Source organism: Heliangelus exortis, chromosome 25 (assembly GCF_036169615.1).
Source record: "Heliangelus exortis chromosome 25, bHelExo1.hap1, whole genome shotgun sequence".
Lineage (NCBI taxonomy): Eukaryota > Metazoa > Chordata > Aves > Apodiformes > Trochilidae > Heliangelus > Heliangelus exortis.
Window position 1 is genome coordinate 1601799 of NC_092446.1, and position 12262 is coordinate 1614060.

At 49.7% G+C, this 12262-nt stretch overlaps 1 protein-coding gene across 3 annotated transcripts in view; it reads left to right on the forward strand.

Moving 5' to 3' along the window:
• PLXNA2 (plexin A2) overlaps positions 1 to 9102 on the forward strand; it is a 138652-nt gene extending 129550 nt beyond the window's left edge. For all 3 annotated transcript variants that reach the window (XM_071768184.1, XM_071768181.1, XM_071768182.1), the window contains exons 27-32: positions 1407 to 1506; positions 3259 to 3449; positions 4419 to 4588; positions 6634 to 6846; positions 7049 to 7199; positions 8593 to 9102. In XM_071768184.1, coding sequence (XP_071624285.1) covers positions 1407 to 1506; positions 3259 to 3449; positions 4419 to 4588; positions 6634 to 6846; positions 7049 to 7199; positions 8593 to 8688 — 921 coding nt within the window. In that variant the 3' untranslated portion in view covers positions 8689 to 9102. The remainder of the gene's footprint in view (positions 1 to 1406; positions 1507 to 3258; positions 3450 to 4418; positions 4589 to 6633; positions 6847 to 7048; positions 7200 to 8592) is intronic.
• Positions 9103 to 12262: the final 3160 nt, after the last annotated feature.

Sequence of the window (12262 nt, forward strand, 5' to 3'; positions counted from 1 at the left end):
GCAGCCAGCTTCACAGGCATCTCTGGGGCAAGAGCAGAGCGAGCTGGGAAAGTCGTGTGTGTGTTCCATCTGATGCTGATTTGCATCCTGGTGTGGTTTAGCTGACAAGAAACATTCGACCCAAAATTTAGAGAGTGAGAGTGTGGAATTTTTAATGCCTCTCTCCCAGTTAACTGCAGCCCTGGTGGAACTGGATCCCAGCGTGGTGGCTGGGAAGCTGCTGCTGCCACCAGAGCCCCCCGGGGCTGCCAGCACCCTCCTGGGGTCTCTCCCTGGGGAACTGAAGTGACAGCTAATAACAGCCTAAGAAAATAATATCACTGCTAATGGCTTCTCCAATTCACTTAATAAATTGGACGAAGTCAGGCAGGAGGAGCAGAAATGGAAATAATGGAGGTATTGAAGTGTTTTGCTTGGAAATAGATAATTTTTGCACTGTAAAACACAAGTGGGGGTTATTTCCTCTATCACTAGCAGTAACACCTTGTGTTTAGAGGCAACTTTTCATCTGAGTGGCAGGGACAGAGCCTGGAGGGCAGTGCCCATCCCTGTGTCTGGGGCAGCTGGCAGTGCAGGGAGGTGCTGGGGGAACAAAAAAAACCCAACTGCTGCCTTGCAGCTTCCCTGGGTGCTGGGACAGAGCCAAGGCCCTCACAGGACTTCTGGCAAAAGTCCTTTTGGCCCCAAAAGCAATTTCTCTGGCATTTTGGCTGAGTCCCCGTGGATGCGGTGACTCCGCTCCCTGCTCTGCTGCCCCACGGGCCACAAGTTCAAAATTAAAAGACACTCAGGCCCATTCCCTGGGAACCTGCAGGTTCTTAATCAAGGGAAATAAGTTTTAAAACTTCCAGCCACCACTAGATTTATGGGGAGGATAAAATTAAATGTGGCTACTAAAATCTGCTGTAACAAAACCTTGTTAGCACTAATGTTCATTTATTGTGTGACTTGCCAGCATTTAATTCCTTCTCTGGTGCAGAAGAGGGCCTGACAATTTAATATCCTGAAAGATGGCTTTCTGACTCTCTCAGCTGTAAATCAAACTTTTAAAGTTCGTAAAAATTGCTAAAATAAAAAATGGTTTAATAGGAATGTTTTATGGTCCATAACGTTATTATAGCCATTTTATTCTTCCTGCATTGTTACTTTAATTGGATCACAACAATTCTTGAGCTTCTCATTTTTATTGTGTAAAACCAAATCCTAAATCAGGACGACCCAAAACATCTTCAGTACATCTTTTGGGTTATCATTCCCTTCCTCTGGTCCCTCACTGTGCTCCCCCAGCTCTCTCAGCCCACAGCTCCCTGTCCATCCTGAATCCTCGGGAATTCTCTTCCCTGCTCCTGCTGGTGATCCCGGGGAGGATCTCACTGATCTTCTCTCCTCTCCCTTTTTTTCCCCAGGTATCAGACCGCTCAGTGGTGGCTCTTGTTCCCAAACAAACCTCCTCCTACAATATTCCTGCCTCTGCCAGTATATCCCGGACATCCATCAGCAGATATGGTAAGCAGCAGAGTTAAGGGATGGGTATGGAGTGGGAATTGGAGTATTGGAGTGGGAGCTTGCAGAATTCCTGGAGGATTTCCTGCATGGGGCAGGTGCCTTGGCAGTAGGAATGGGAATTAGGTGAGGGAAAAGCAGCAGCCTCCCCCAGAAACCCACATCACATCAGCCCAAGTGAGAGGAGGATTTTCAGCTGCCAAAGAAAAAAGTGCCCTTGGCTGCTCTTTTGTCGGGGTTTTTTGGTTGTTCTTTTTTTTTGCAAAGGCTTTTCCACCCAAAAGCATAACAGCAAAAAAGACCAGAGAAGCTGAGAGGAGGGAAAAGGAAATGCCAAACACAGGATGAGCAGCGTTTGGAAAAATAAGTCTTGGAAAAGCCAAGGGAAAGGCCTTTGGCTCAGAGGGGGTGGGTGCTGCCCAGCACCCGTGGGGCTCCCCTGCACAGCATCAGGGCTGCAGGAGGGAGCAGCCCCATCCCTTCAGCTTCTCTAAGTGGAGGATGCTGAATTCTCATGTGATGGGGCAGAGCCAGGTGACAGGAATCTGACCTCACTGTGCTCAGCTCTGCACACCTGGGAATTCATTATTTGTGTCTGAACAGCACCCAGAGTGGTGCAGAGGGTCCCTGGGGACCCTGCAGCTGGAGTGCAGGAATCTGCTGGGTGCCAGGCGTGTGTTTATAGCACTAAACCCACAATAACAGCAGTAATCTGCTCCCAGGAAAGGCAGCAGTGGCAAAATCTCTGGTGCTCTGATCTTTAATTATCTGCCAGTTTACAGAGGGTTTTACAAACCAGAGGTCTCCTGACAAACTCCTCTCCTCTCATCTATAGCTTCCAAAATAAAGGGTTTTTTCTCAAGCAAATGTGTCCTGAGGACCTGCTGCCCACAGGTCTTTAGGAAAAAGCCAGGAGAAAGGGCATTTTTCCCTGGGAGCTGTAATCCAGCTGAGTGTCCAGAGCTCCCCGTGACCTGGGTGATGGAAAAACCAAGGCTGGGTGACACAGCCTGAATTTTCAGTGCTCATTGATCTGTGTCAGCTGGAAAAGCTTTTGCAAACTCCCAACGTGAGCTACCATCCCTCATGTTAAAATTAATATTTCTAATTGTGCCGACAGAATTTAAATGAGATCCTTATTTACTTCCCCCCATTATATATCAGCACAGAGCTACGTTTAAAAATAGAATTACGGGATGCTTCCTTAGCTGTCCCCCTTTCTGTCTCCTTAATTATATCAGTTGGAGTACTCATTTATCTAAGTCTTAATCAGGGATGAAAATCTAGCTACTTTGGTAATGAGTTGCATATTTCCCTTGGCTGATTTATGATTGATCCTCTTACTCTTGGTGAGGAGGCTGAGCTGGGAGTTGGAGACTGAAGTTGAGAAAATGCAAGAGGCTCCCAGAGAACAAAGAAATTTGGGGAGAGAAAGAAAAACCCCAATAACACCAAGTTGTGCTCCTCAGCCCTGCATCTCAGCTTGAATAAACCACATTCTTTGGGAGGTTAAATACATCTCACATCCCCCCATGGAGTAATTCAGGGGAAAACCCTTGGAGCTTCACCTGCTGGGGAGGGGGACAGGCACGGGGGCAGCCTGGGTGCTTTTTATATTTCTTGACCCTGTAAAAGATGATTTTATGCAGATGATTTGGGTGTTAGTGACCAGGGTGGCATGCTTGGAGAAAGGCAAGGAAATGAAAAAGTTGTGACCTTTGGGTCTGTCCAACTTCTCCCCCTCCCATCCTTCAGATTCCACCTTCCGCTACACCGGGAGCCCCGACAGCCTCCGCTCCAGGGCCCCCATGATCACCCCAGACCTGGAGAGTGGGGTCAAGGTCTGGCACCTGGTGAAAAACCACGACCATGGAGACCAGAAAGAAGGAGACCGGGGCAGTAAGATGGTGTCTGAGATCTACCTGACCAGGCTATTAGCTACCAAGGTAACTGCCACGTCCTGAATTCCCTTGGAAATGGTTCCTCTCGACACCCTCTCTGGGGGTTCTGTGCTGTCCCTAGGGATGCTCTGTGCACACCTCAGGTTTGGGTGGCTCCAGGACCAGGCACAGAATCACAGCCCAGGTTTCCTCACCCTGCAAGGTGATTGCTGCAATACTTCATTATTTCATTAATACACGAAAAGCAGGGGACATGCAAGCAGTGCCTGAAAATATTTAACTGGTTTCCTTGGCCAGGGAGAGTTTTTCCGCCTTTCACTGTGTGTTCATCACTGCAGGTGGTGCAGGTTTGGTTTCGAAAGCAAAACCAATTGTTTCAGGTCAGAAATAGAGAGTGAATGCAGCTGTGAGAAGCTGCAGGCTGGAGCATCCCCCAGGCAGGAGGGAGCATTCCTAAAGATCCCCCTATAACCTTCCTTATCCCTGATGTCGGAGCATCCCCCAGGCTGGAGCATCCCCCAGGCAGGGAACATTCCTAAAGATCCCCCCACAACCTTCCTTATCCCTGAGGCTGGAGCATCCACCACACTGGAGCATCCCCCAAGCAGGGACCATTCCTAAAGATCCCCTTACAACCTTCTTTATCCCCCAGGCTGGAGCATCCCCCAGGCAAGGAACATTCCTAAAGATCCCCCTATGACCTTCCTTATCCCCGAGGCTGGAGCATCCCCCACACTGGAGCATCCCCCAGGCAGGGAACATTCCTAAAGATCCCCCTATGACCTTCCTTATCCCTGAGGCTGGAGCATCCACCACACTGGAGCATCCCCCAGGCAGGGACCATTTCTAGAGATCCCCCCCTGACCTTCCTTATCCCCGAGGGCTCCGTGGCAGCACCGTGCAGGGCAGTGCAGAGCTGGCACCACCATCTGGTGTCCCCTCCTGCCACCAGTGCCAAGCCAAGCGTGTGCCCAGCCCTCCTTCACCTCCTTGGTTGCTGCTCCCCCCCCCCAGGGCACGCTGCAGAAGTTTGTGGACGATTTGTTTGAGACCCTGTTCAGCACCGTGCACCGCGGCTCCGCGCTGCCCCTGGCCATCAAGTACATGTTTGATTTCCTGGATGAGCAGGCGGATAAACACGGCATCCACGACACGGATGTGAGGCACACGTGGAAGAGCAACTGGTAAGGGTAATCTCCAACTTCATTTGGTGATTTGGGGGTGTTTAGTTGGGAGAAGAGGAGGCTCAGAGAGAGGTCGGAGCCAGGGAGGTTCGGGCTCTGCTCCCAGGCAGCTCTCAGGAAGATAAAGAGGCCATGGGGCTGAAGCTCTGCCAGGGGAGGGTTTTAGGTTGGATAGAAGGAAAAAAATCTTTACAGATAGAGTGCTCAGGCATTGGACTGGGCTGCCCAGGGAGGGGGTGGATTCTCCATCCCTGGAGGTTTTTAAGAAGAGGCTGATGTGGCACTGAGTGCCGTGGGCTGGGAACCACGGGGGGAGTGGATCAAGGGTTGGATTTGATGATCCCAGAGCTCCTTCCCAAGCTGTCTCATACTATGATTCTGATTCTAAGAATGGAGGAAAGGGGTAGAAGTGGGGCCAGACCTGGCTGCTGAGCAGTTCTGTGTGTCCTGGGGAAAAAAACAGGGATGAGGAAGAGCTTTGGGAAGGCTGAGGATGGCCACATCCCAAAGCAAAAGATGTCCCACAAATCCTGCTAAAGCTTCAGCACTACTGCTGCCCCGTGCAGATGTGCCAGAAGGGTTTGATCCTACACCCCTGTGCACACATAAACTGAAGCTGATGCTGTGTTAAACCAGTGTCCCAGCTGTCCCCAAATCCTCTGTGGGGTGGGAGCAGCCCTTAGGTCCACACACACCCACCTGGACCCTGCAAGTCTCGGGGTTTGCAGAGCTGGACAGGCAGCCTTGCTTTACACCTCCCTGCCTGCTCCATCCTTCAGAAGCAAGGAGGGGAGAGCTGGGTTGATGCTTGCACCTTCCCCAAAGCTTCAGACAACATCCAGAAACTGTGGGCAGCAGGAGGGGGACAGAGCTGGGGACACAGAGCCAGCCCCACGTGCCGCCAGCACCGACTGCAGCCGGGCTCAGCCTCTCTGAACAATGGGAGCTCTCACGGCTCTGCCTCTGCTGTTATTTTAGGATTAAAAGCTCTGTGGGTTAGAAATTTACCTCTGCGAGGAAGGATAAAAAGCCCAACGAATGGTTGCTCCCTGAAGACTTTGTATTTTCCCCCCGAGTTGCTCGTGGTTTAAAAGGCTTCTGATAGTCGTGGCTGCAAAAGCTGGGTCCCCTGCTAAGGCTGTGGGAAGCTAAAAACAATTTACTGAAAGCTGTAGAAGATGGAGGTATTAGGATAAAAACTCTTGAATCACGGGGATGAAAAAAAAAAAGAAAAAAAGAAGAAAAAAAAAGACTTCTTAAAGTGATAAAAAATAAAAGTGCTGAGGGGCAGACTTTGCTCTGCCAGAGCCACTGGGCCATGCAGAGCCCAGGTCCTTCCTTCCACCCTGGGGCACAAGGGACTCAGAAGGACAAAAATGTGGTCTCTGCACTATCAGTTCTGCTGAGTCCGGAAAGGGAATCTTGTTAAGGAGATGGGAGAAGGCTCATGGTGCTGGAGCAGGTTAAAGCTTCCAGGAGCTTGGAAAAGAGGCTGGGGGGGGCTGGCAGTGCCCGGAGGGGCTGAGCTGCTGCCCTGCAGTGCAGCAAGAGTTAAGGCTGCTGCCTGCAGAGCAGCTTGCTGGAGAGCAGAGACTTGAAAGGTAATAGAAAGCAGCAGCTGTTTTTTTGATCCTGCTATACAGGCAAAGAAAAAAAGGAATAATAATTCCCCTTTGATTGCAAAGGCCTCGGGATTCGGGGACAAAGGCTCTGATGCCTCCTGCCCTGCTCACCCAGGATGGGCTGTGACATGGCCAGGCAGGGGGACAGCAACACTGCAGCCCCAGGCACAGCCTGTGTCCAAACTGCTGCCCTGGCACAGCCCTGCTCGCCTGGTGCCACCAAACGTGGCTCAACTCTGCCCTGGCACAAGCAGACTGGGCAGAACTGGGCTAACTGGTGTTCGATGGAGCTGGCCCAGCTCCCGCTCAGGTGATTGCTGCTTCCCAGCGTTTTTATTCTGCTTGAGAACACACAAAACACAGTAAATATCCTTTCCTAGCTTTTGTTTTAATGTTTCACTATGTCTCTTGCTCTCCTTACAGCCTCCCTCTCCGGTTCTGGGTGAACGTGATCAAAAACCCCCAGTTTGTGTTTGACATCCACAAGGGCAGCATCACAGACGCCTGTCTCTCTGTCGTGGCTCAGACCTTCATGGACTCCTGCTCCACCTCAGAGCATCGCCTGGGCAAGGATTCCCCCTCCAACAAACTGCTGTATGCCAAGGATATCCCCAGCTACAAGAGTTGGGTGGAGAGGTGAGAGCAGCAGCGTGGGACCAGGGCTGACCTGGGGCTGGGGCTCTGCTCGGGGTGGCCAGTGACAGCCAGGTGGCTCTTAAAGGATAAAGCAAAACGCTGTCCTTTTCCCCGCAGAGCTTAGGTTTAAATCCCAAGGAGCAGGCAGGAGTTTTGAGCCTCTCTGCATTTCTCATGCCCCCCTGGCCCTTCTCTCCTGCAGGTATTATGCTGACATCTCCAAGCTCCCAGCCATCAGTGACCAGGACATGAACGCCTACCTGGCCGAGCAGTCACGCCTGCACTCCACGGAATTCAACATGCTGAGTGCCCTCAATGAGATCTATTCCTATGTCAGCAAGTACAGTGAAGAGGTGGGTGTCCCCAGGGTGGGTTAGGAGGGGGGACACGGGCAGTGCTCCCCATCACTGCCCCCAGAGCTCCATCCTCCCCTCCGTTTCTTGCCCTTCTCTGTTCCGCTCCTGCACGCATCAGTTCAGCTCCTGCCCTGTGGCATCCTTGCCAGGAGGATTAAGAGGCAAAAATATTATGGGAGCAACACTTGGAGTGCCCCCCAGTGCAGCCCCACTCCTAAATGTTCTGAGAAAACATCCTGCCCCAGAGCAGCTCCCCAGAAAGATCCCTGTCTAATGGGAGCAGCAAGGTGCAGACCCTGTGCTGCAGTGTTTGCTCCTGTTTGTAAATCCTCCCTGGCAGCCCCAGTGCCTTTAATGAATGCATCACTTGAAACCAAGTCCTCACCATCTGTTCCACCCCTTCATTTCAGTGTGAGAAGAACCTATTTTGCAATTATGTCTGCTAAAAGGAAGAGTTTTGTCACTTAATTGCATGCCCGCATTTCTGATACAATGCTGCAGCTATTTCCTGATTAAGGTTTAAAAATCCCGTAACTTTCCTGCTAAATGAGGTGAGAAACGTGGAGCCCAAGGTCCTGAATGTCTTGTGTGGGGAACCTGCACCGAGTGGTCCCACAAACCAGAGGCAGGGCTGAGCCTTGCTGTGCTGCTCAGGGTGTGCCACACATCCCTGGTCCGTAGTGCTCACATCCTGCTGCCCAACCACCCCACACACTGACACTGCTTTCTCTTTTTCCTCTCTTTTTCCTCTCTTTTTCCTCTCTTTTTCCTCTCTTTTTCCTCTCTTTTTCCTCTCTTTTTCCTCTCTTTTTTTTCTCTTTTTTTTCTCTTTTTTTCTCTCTTTCTTCCCTCATTTTTCCCTATTTTTCCTCTCTTTTTTTTTCTCTTTTTTTTTCCTCTCTTTTTCCCTTCCTTTTTCCCTCTTTTTCCTCTCTTTTTTTTTCTATTCTTTCTCTCTTTTTCCCTCTTTTTTTTCTCTCTTTTTTCCCTTCTTTTTTCCCTCTTTTTTTCCTCTTTTTTCTCCCTCTTTTTTCCCTCTTTTTTTTCATCTCTTTTCCCTCTTTTTTTCTCTCTTTTTTCCCTTCTTTTTTCCCTCTTTTTTTCCTCTTTTTTCCCTCTTTTGTTTTTTCCTCTTTTTTCCCTCTTTTTTTCCTCTTTTTCCCCTCTTTTTTTTCCTCTCTTTTCCCTCTCTTTTTTCCTCTCTTCTCCCTCCTTTTTTCTCTCTTTTTTCTCCCCTTTTTTTTTTTTTTTTTCCGTTTTCTCTCCCTTTTCTCTCTTTTTTTTTTTTTTCCTTTTTTTTTTTTCCTTTTTTTCTCCCCTTCCTCTCTCTTTTTTTCTCTCTTCTCCCTTCTATTCCCTCTCTCCTCTTCCTCTCCTTTCCCTGCACCAGCTGATAGGGGCTCTGGAGCAGGATGAGCAGGCTCGCCGGCAGCGCCTGGCGTACAAGGTGGAGCAGCTGATCAGTGCCATGGCCATCGAGAGCTGAGGAGAAGCTGCAGTGCTCACCACGGGCAGAGGATTGCAGGGACTCTGGGGAATTCCAAGGGAGGAAAAGCAGGAAAGGCTCTGGACACCTACAAATACTCAGGCTCTTCTGGAGAAAACAGAGCCTGGCCCAAGGACTGACCAAAATCATACGGGATCTGGTTTGAAAAGGCAGGAAGAGGAAAAAAAAAAAAAAAAAAAAGAGAAAGTGTCTCAAAGTTAAATCAAAGGAGATCATTTTTATCCGGCACACGTGGAAAGAAGGAACCTGGAAAGTCTGGATGTCTCCATGACTGCTGCTTTGCATGAAAATTGTTTGATGTATATTAGAGAATAAAACTTTATTTAAAGGGTTTTTTTTTTTAAAAAAAAAAAAGAAAAAAAAGCAAGAAAGAAAAAAAGAAAAAAAAGCAAAGGTAAAAGCAAAAAAGAAAAGGATCAAAAACCACCAAGGCCACAGAGATAATCCTGGCAAGAAGGTCCAGCTCTGAATCCTGTCCTGGAGAGGCTGCCAGGGCCGTGGCTCCGATGTTCTGTGAAGGGACTCTCACACCAACTGGAAAGTCTGCAAATTTTCTTCCTTTTGGGATCTTACAAGAAACATGAGCACAAGTTTGCACCACACCTTTTTACACAACTAAAACAGCAGTTTAGCCAGAAAACAGCTCGGTGGCTGAGTAACTTACAGGCACTAGGAGGAACTTTTACCCAAACTGCAAAAGCATCAGATCATCCGACCTGTGTTGAAATCCAGCTTTATCTATGTATTTATACACTGTCTAAACATATATATTTTTTAAATCCCATTTATTGTTGAAAGAGGGAAGATGTGATTTTAAATGCTTTTCACTTTTCCACTCCCACTCCACCTTCCCGTGGGGATCCAGCAGCATCCCAAGGGATGGAGTGGCCATGGCCATACTGGTCCTGCACATTCCCCTGAGCAGCAGCAGTGGGGAGAGCAGAGCTGGGGTGAAACTCCTTGGTCTGGTTCAGGTGGGGGGTTCTGGCAGCCACCCCTGATTTCCTGCAGGACAAACCAAGCCCCCTGCTCTTTGCTCTGGGGGATCCTTGCAGAATCAGGGCACATCTCTCCGGGATGCTCCTGGCTGCTCAGCACAGGGACCCTCCCAGCTCCCTGCCAGCATTCACAGTGCCCCCCCCGGGGCCAGGACTTGTGTTTCTGCTGGGAAAAGGGAAAGAAATCTTTGTTCTAGGCCAGGGGAAGCCTTGCCCAGCTCTCCCCCAGCCAGCACTGCTGTTGTGTCTCTGTCTCAGCATCTCCTTGTGCTGTTCAGTTCCTTGCTGGCCCCGGCAGCACGAGGTCTCGTGGCCAGTGGCAGGCAAGTGTTTGTGAGTGTTATTTCTTTCAAAGACACCAAAGCTTACGTGTGTCCCTTTGTAGAGTGCCAGGAGGGGAAGGAATGCTGTAAATATTTCTCTCTGTAATAAATATTGATCCGTGTGCAGGCTGCAGAGGGGGAGGGCAGAGTGAGGAGGGCTAATGGGAACACAAGGATTGGCTGGAGTCGTTCTCGGTGTCTGCTCAGCTCTGCCCGTGCCCAAGGGGACTTCAGTTTGCAGCTGGTGTGTGTTGAAGGAAAATCTCTTTTCCTCTCTGCCTCTTGTTCCTGCCCTGAGGAGCTGAGAGGTCACCAGAGGCTCCCCAAGCACCGGGAGAGCTGATGGGTTCTGGTCCGGAGATGCAGTCCCAGGGGGGCAGCACCTGGGGGAGAAGTGTGTGTAGAAATACTCAGGAAACTTGTTGGTTTAATGACCATTCAGTAAAAGCCATGCCAAGCCCACTTCTTTTTGGTAATCCACTTTTGTGAGTGTCTCTGGGCCCTAGTAATACTCTGGATGAAAATCCTAATGATCAAACTTGGGTAGAAAGTTGACGTTGACACCAGCCTGAGCTTTGTAACGGGAGGGCTGGGATTTACAGAGACACAGAGGGAGGAACAGAGCAGCATCTGTGCTGCCCCCAGTACCAGGAGGTTTCCCTCCCCAGGGAATCCTCCTCCTGCCCAGGGAATTTAATTTTAAAGACAGAAAATGTGTGGATGCCCAGGTTGTCCTGGTAGAGCCCAGTGAAGGAGCAGCAGCTGTTACCAACCTGCTTTTTGCTGGGGTGCTACAGGGGATTGTAGAGGGTCAGGTTTGGAAATCCTCTTATTTTTTCCTTTTTTCTGCTCCTGCTCTTCCCACTGATCTGACATGCAGCTTCTTTGAGTGATTTCCAGGTCTGTGTTCTACTTACAGTCTTTGTTTTGGGTATTCATCTTCAGATTGCTCACCAAACTCTTACGGTACTCTGGAGCCCAAGGGAAGCACTCCAAATGTTTGCCAAACCCTGCAGAACACTGCTGTAAAGCTGTTATTTCTGCAGGATTCACAACACAGGGATCCTGCCCAAAGCAAAGACCTGGCTTTCCATCCCCTGGGTGGAGGTGAAGGTTTCCTTCCCCTGCAGCCCAGGTCAGGCCCTCGTGGTCTTCTTTTTTTCACTTCTTTTTATTTGAGAGGCTCCTGTGTAGCTGCTGCTCATCCCACTTTCCTTCTCTTTGCCCCTTAGCAGCCTCTGCCCATGAACTGGGATTATCCTGGAAGGTAAAGTTAAGGGTAGGGAAGAAAAAAAAAAAGAATTGTTTTGTGAGCAAGGCATAGAAGAATCCAGTGTGTCCAAGCTGACTGGACAGGCAGTCTGTATTCCATGAATACACCAGGGCTCTGGGGAGAGAGGGGGATGGCTGAGCTCATGTTCTGTGCTGTGGAAGGAAGGGGAAAAGGGAGGAAAGGGAAAGCAGGAGCACTGTGCAAACCAGGAGGCTGTTACACTCCTTGACTTTGAGGGAAGCAGCAGAAACATTTCCATCACCTGAGGAGGTGTTAAGAGGAGGGCACTGGGGAGCAGCAGAGTGCCAGCCTGCACATAACCTGCCAAGTGTCTGCTCCTGGTGATCGACATGAATTATGGATCTTTACAGGCAATTATATGGAATGAAGCAACACAACCCCTTGGGGCAAAGTGCTTGTAATCTGGTGCCCTGTGTGCATCTGGCTTTTCCATTACTCCTTTGGGAAGAGGAAGCCTCAGATCTCAACATGGAATTTTCTTTGCACTGGCAGCAAACTGGACTGGAGGTTTGGTCAGGAGGGGGCAGTGACTTTGCCTTAGATAAAATTAATTCACATCCCTCTCATTGCCCCCTTCCTCCTGCAGGGCTGGTTGGAGTTTCAGTTCTCCAGTTGACTCCGTTTCAGGTATTTCGACATCAAAGTGGGAGACGTCATTTTCCAGAATCTCTCTGCCTGGTGTCACTGCTTAAATAATTCCATTTAATCTTCTGCTCATGAGCTATCAAAGCACCCACTCCGAGGGGGAGTAAGGTGCTAATCAAACGCTTCTCCACCTTGAAAGCCTTTATTAAAAACCCATACACAAGCCCCTAACCTGTGGGCAAGCTTGAGCCCTGCTGGGGAGTTCCACGATGCTGCAGCCACCAAAGCACAGAAGATGTGGGCATGGAGTGCTCCACGCTTTGCCATAGAGGATGAACTTATCTTGAAAAAGA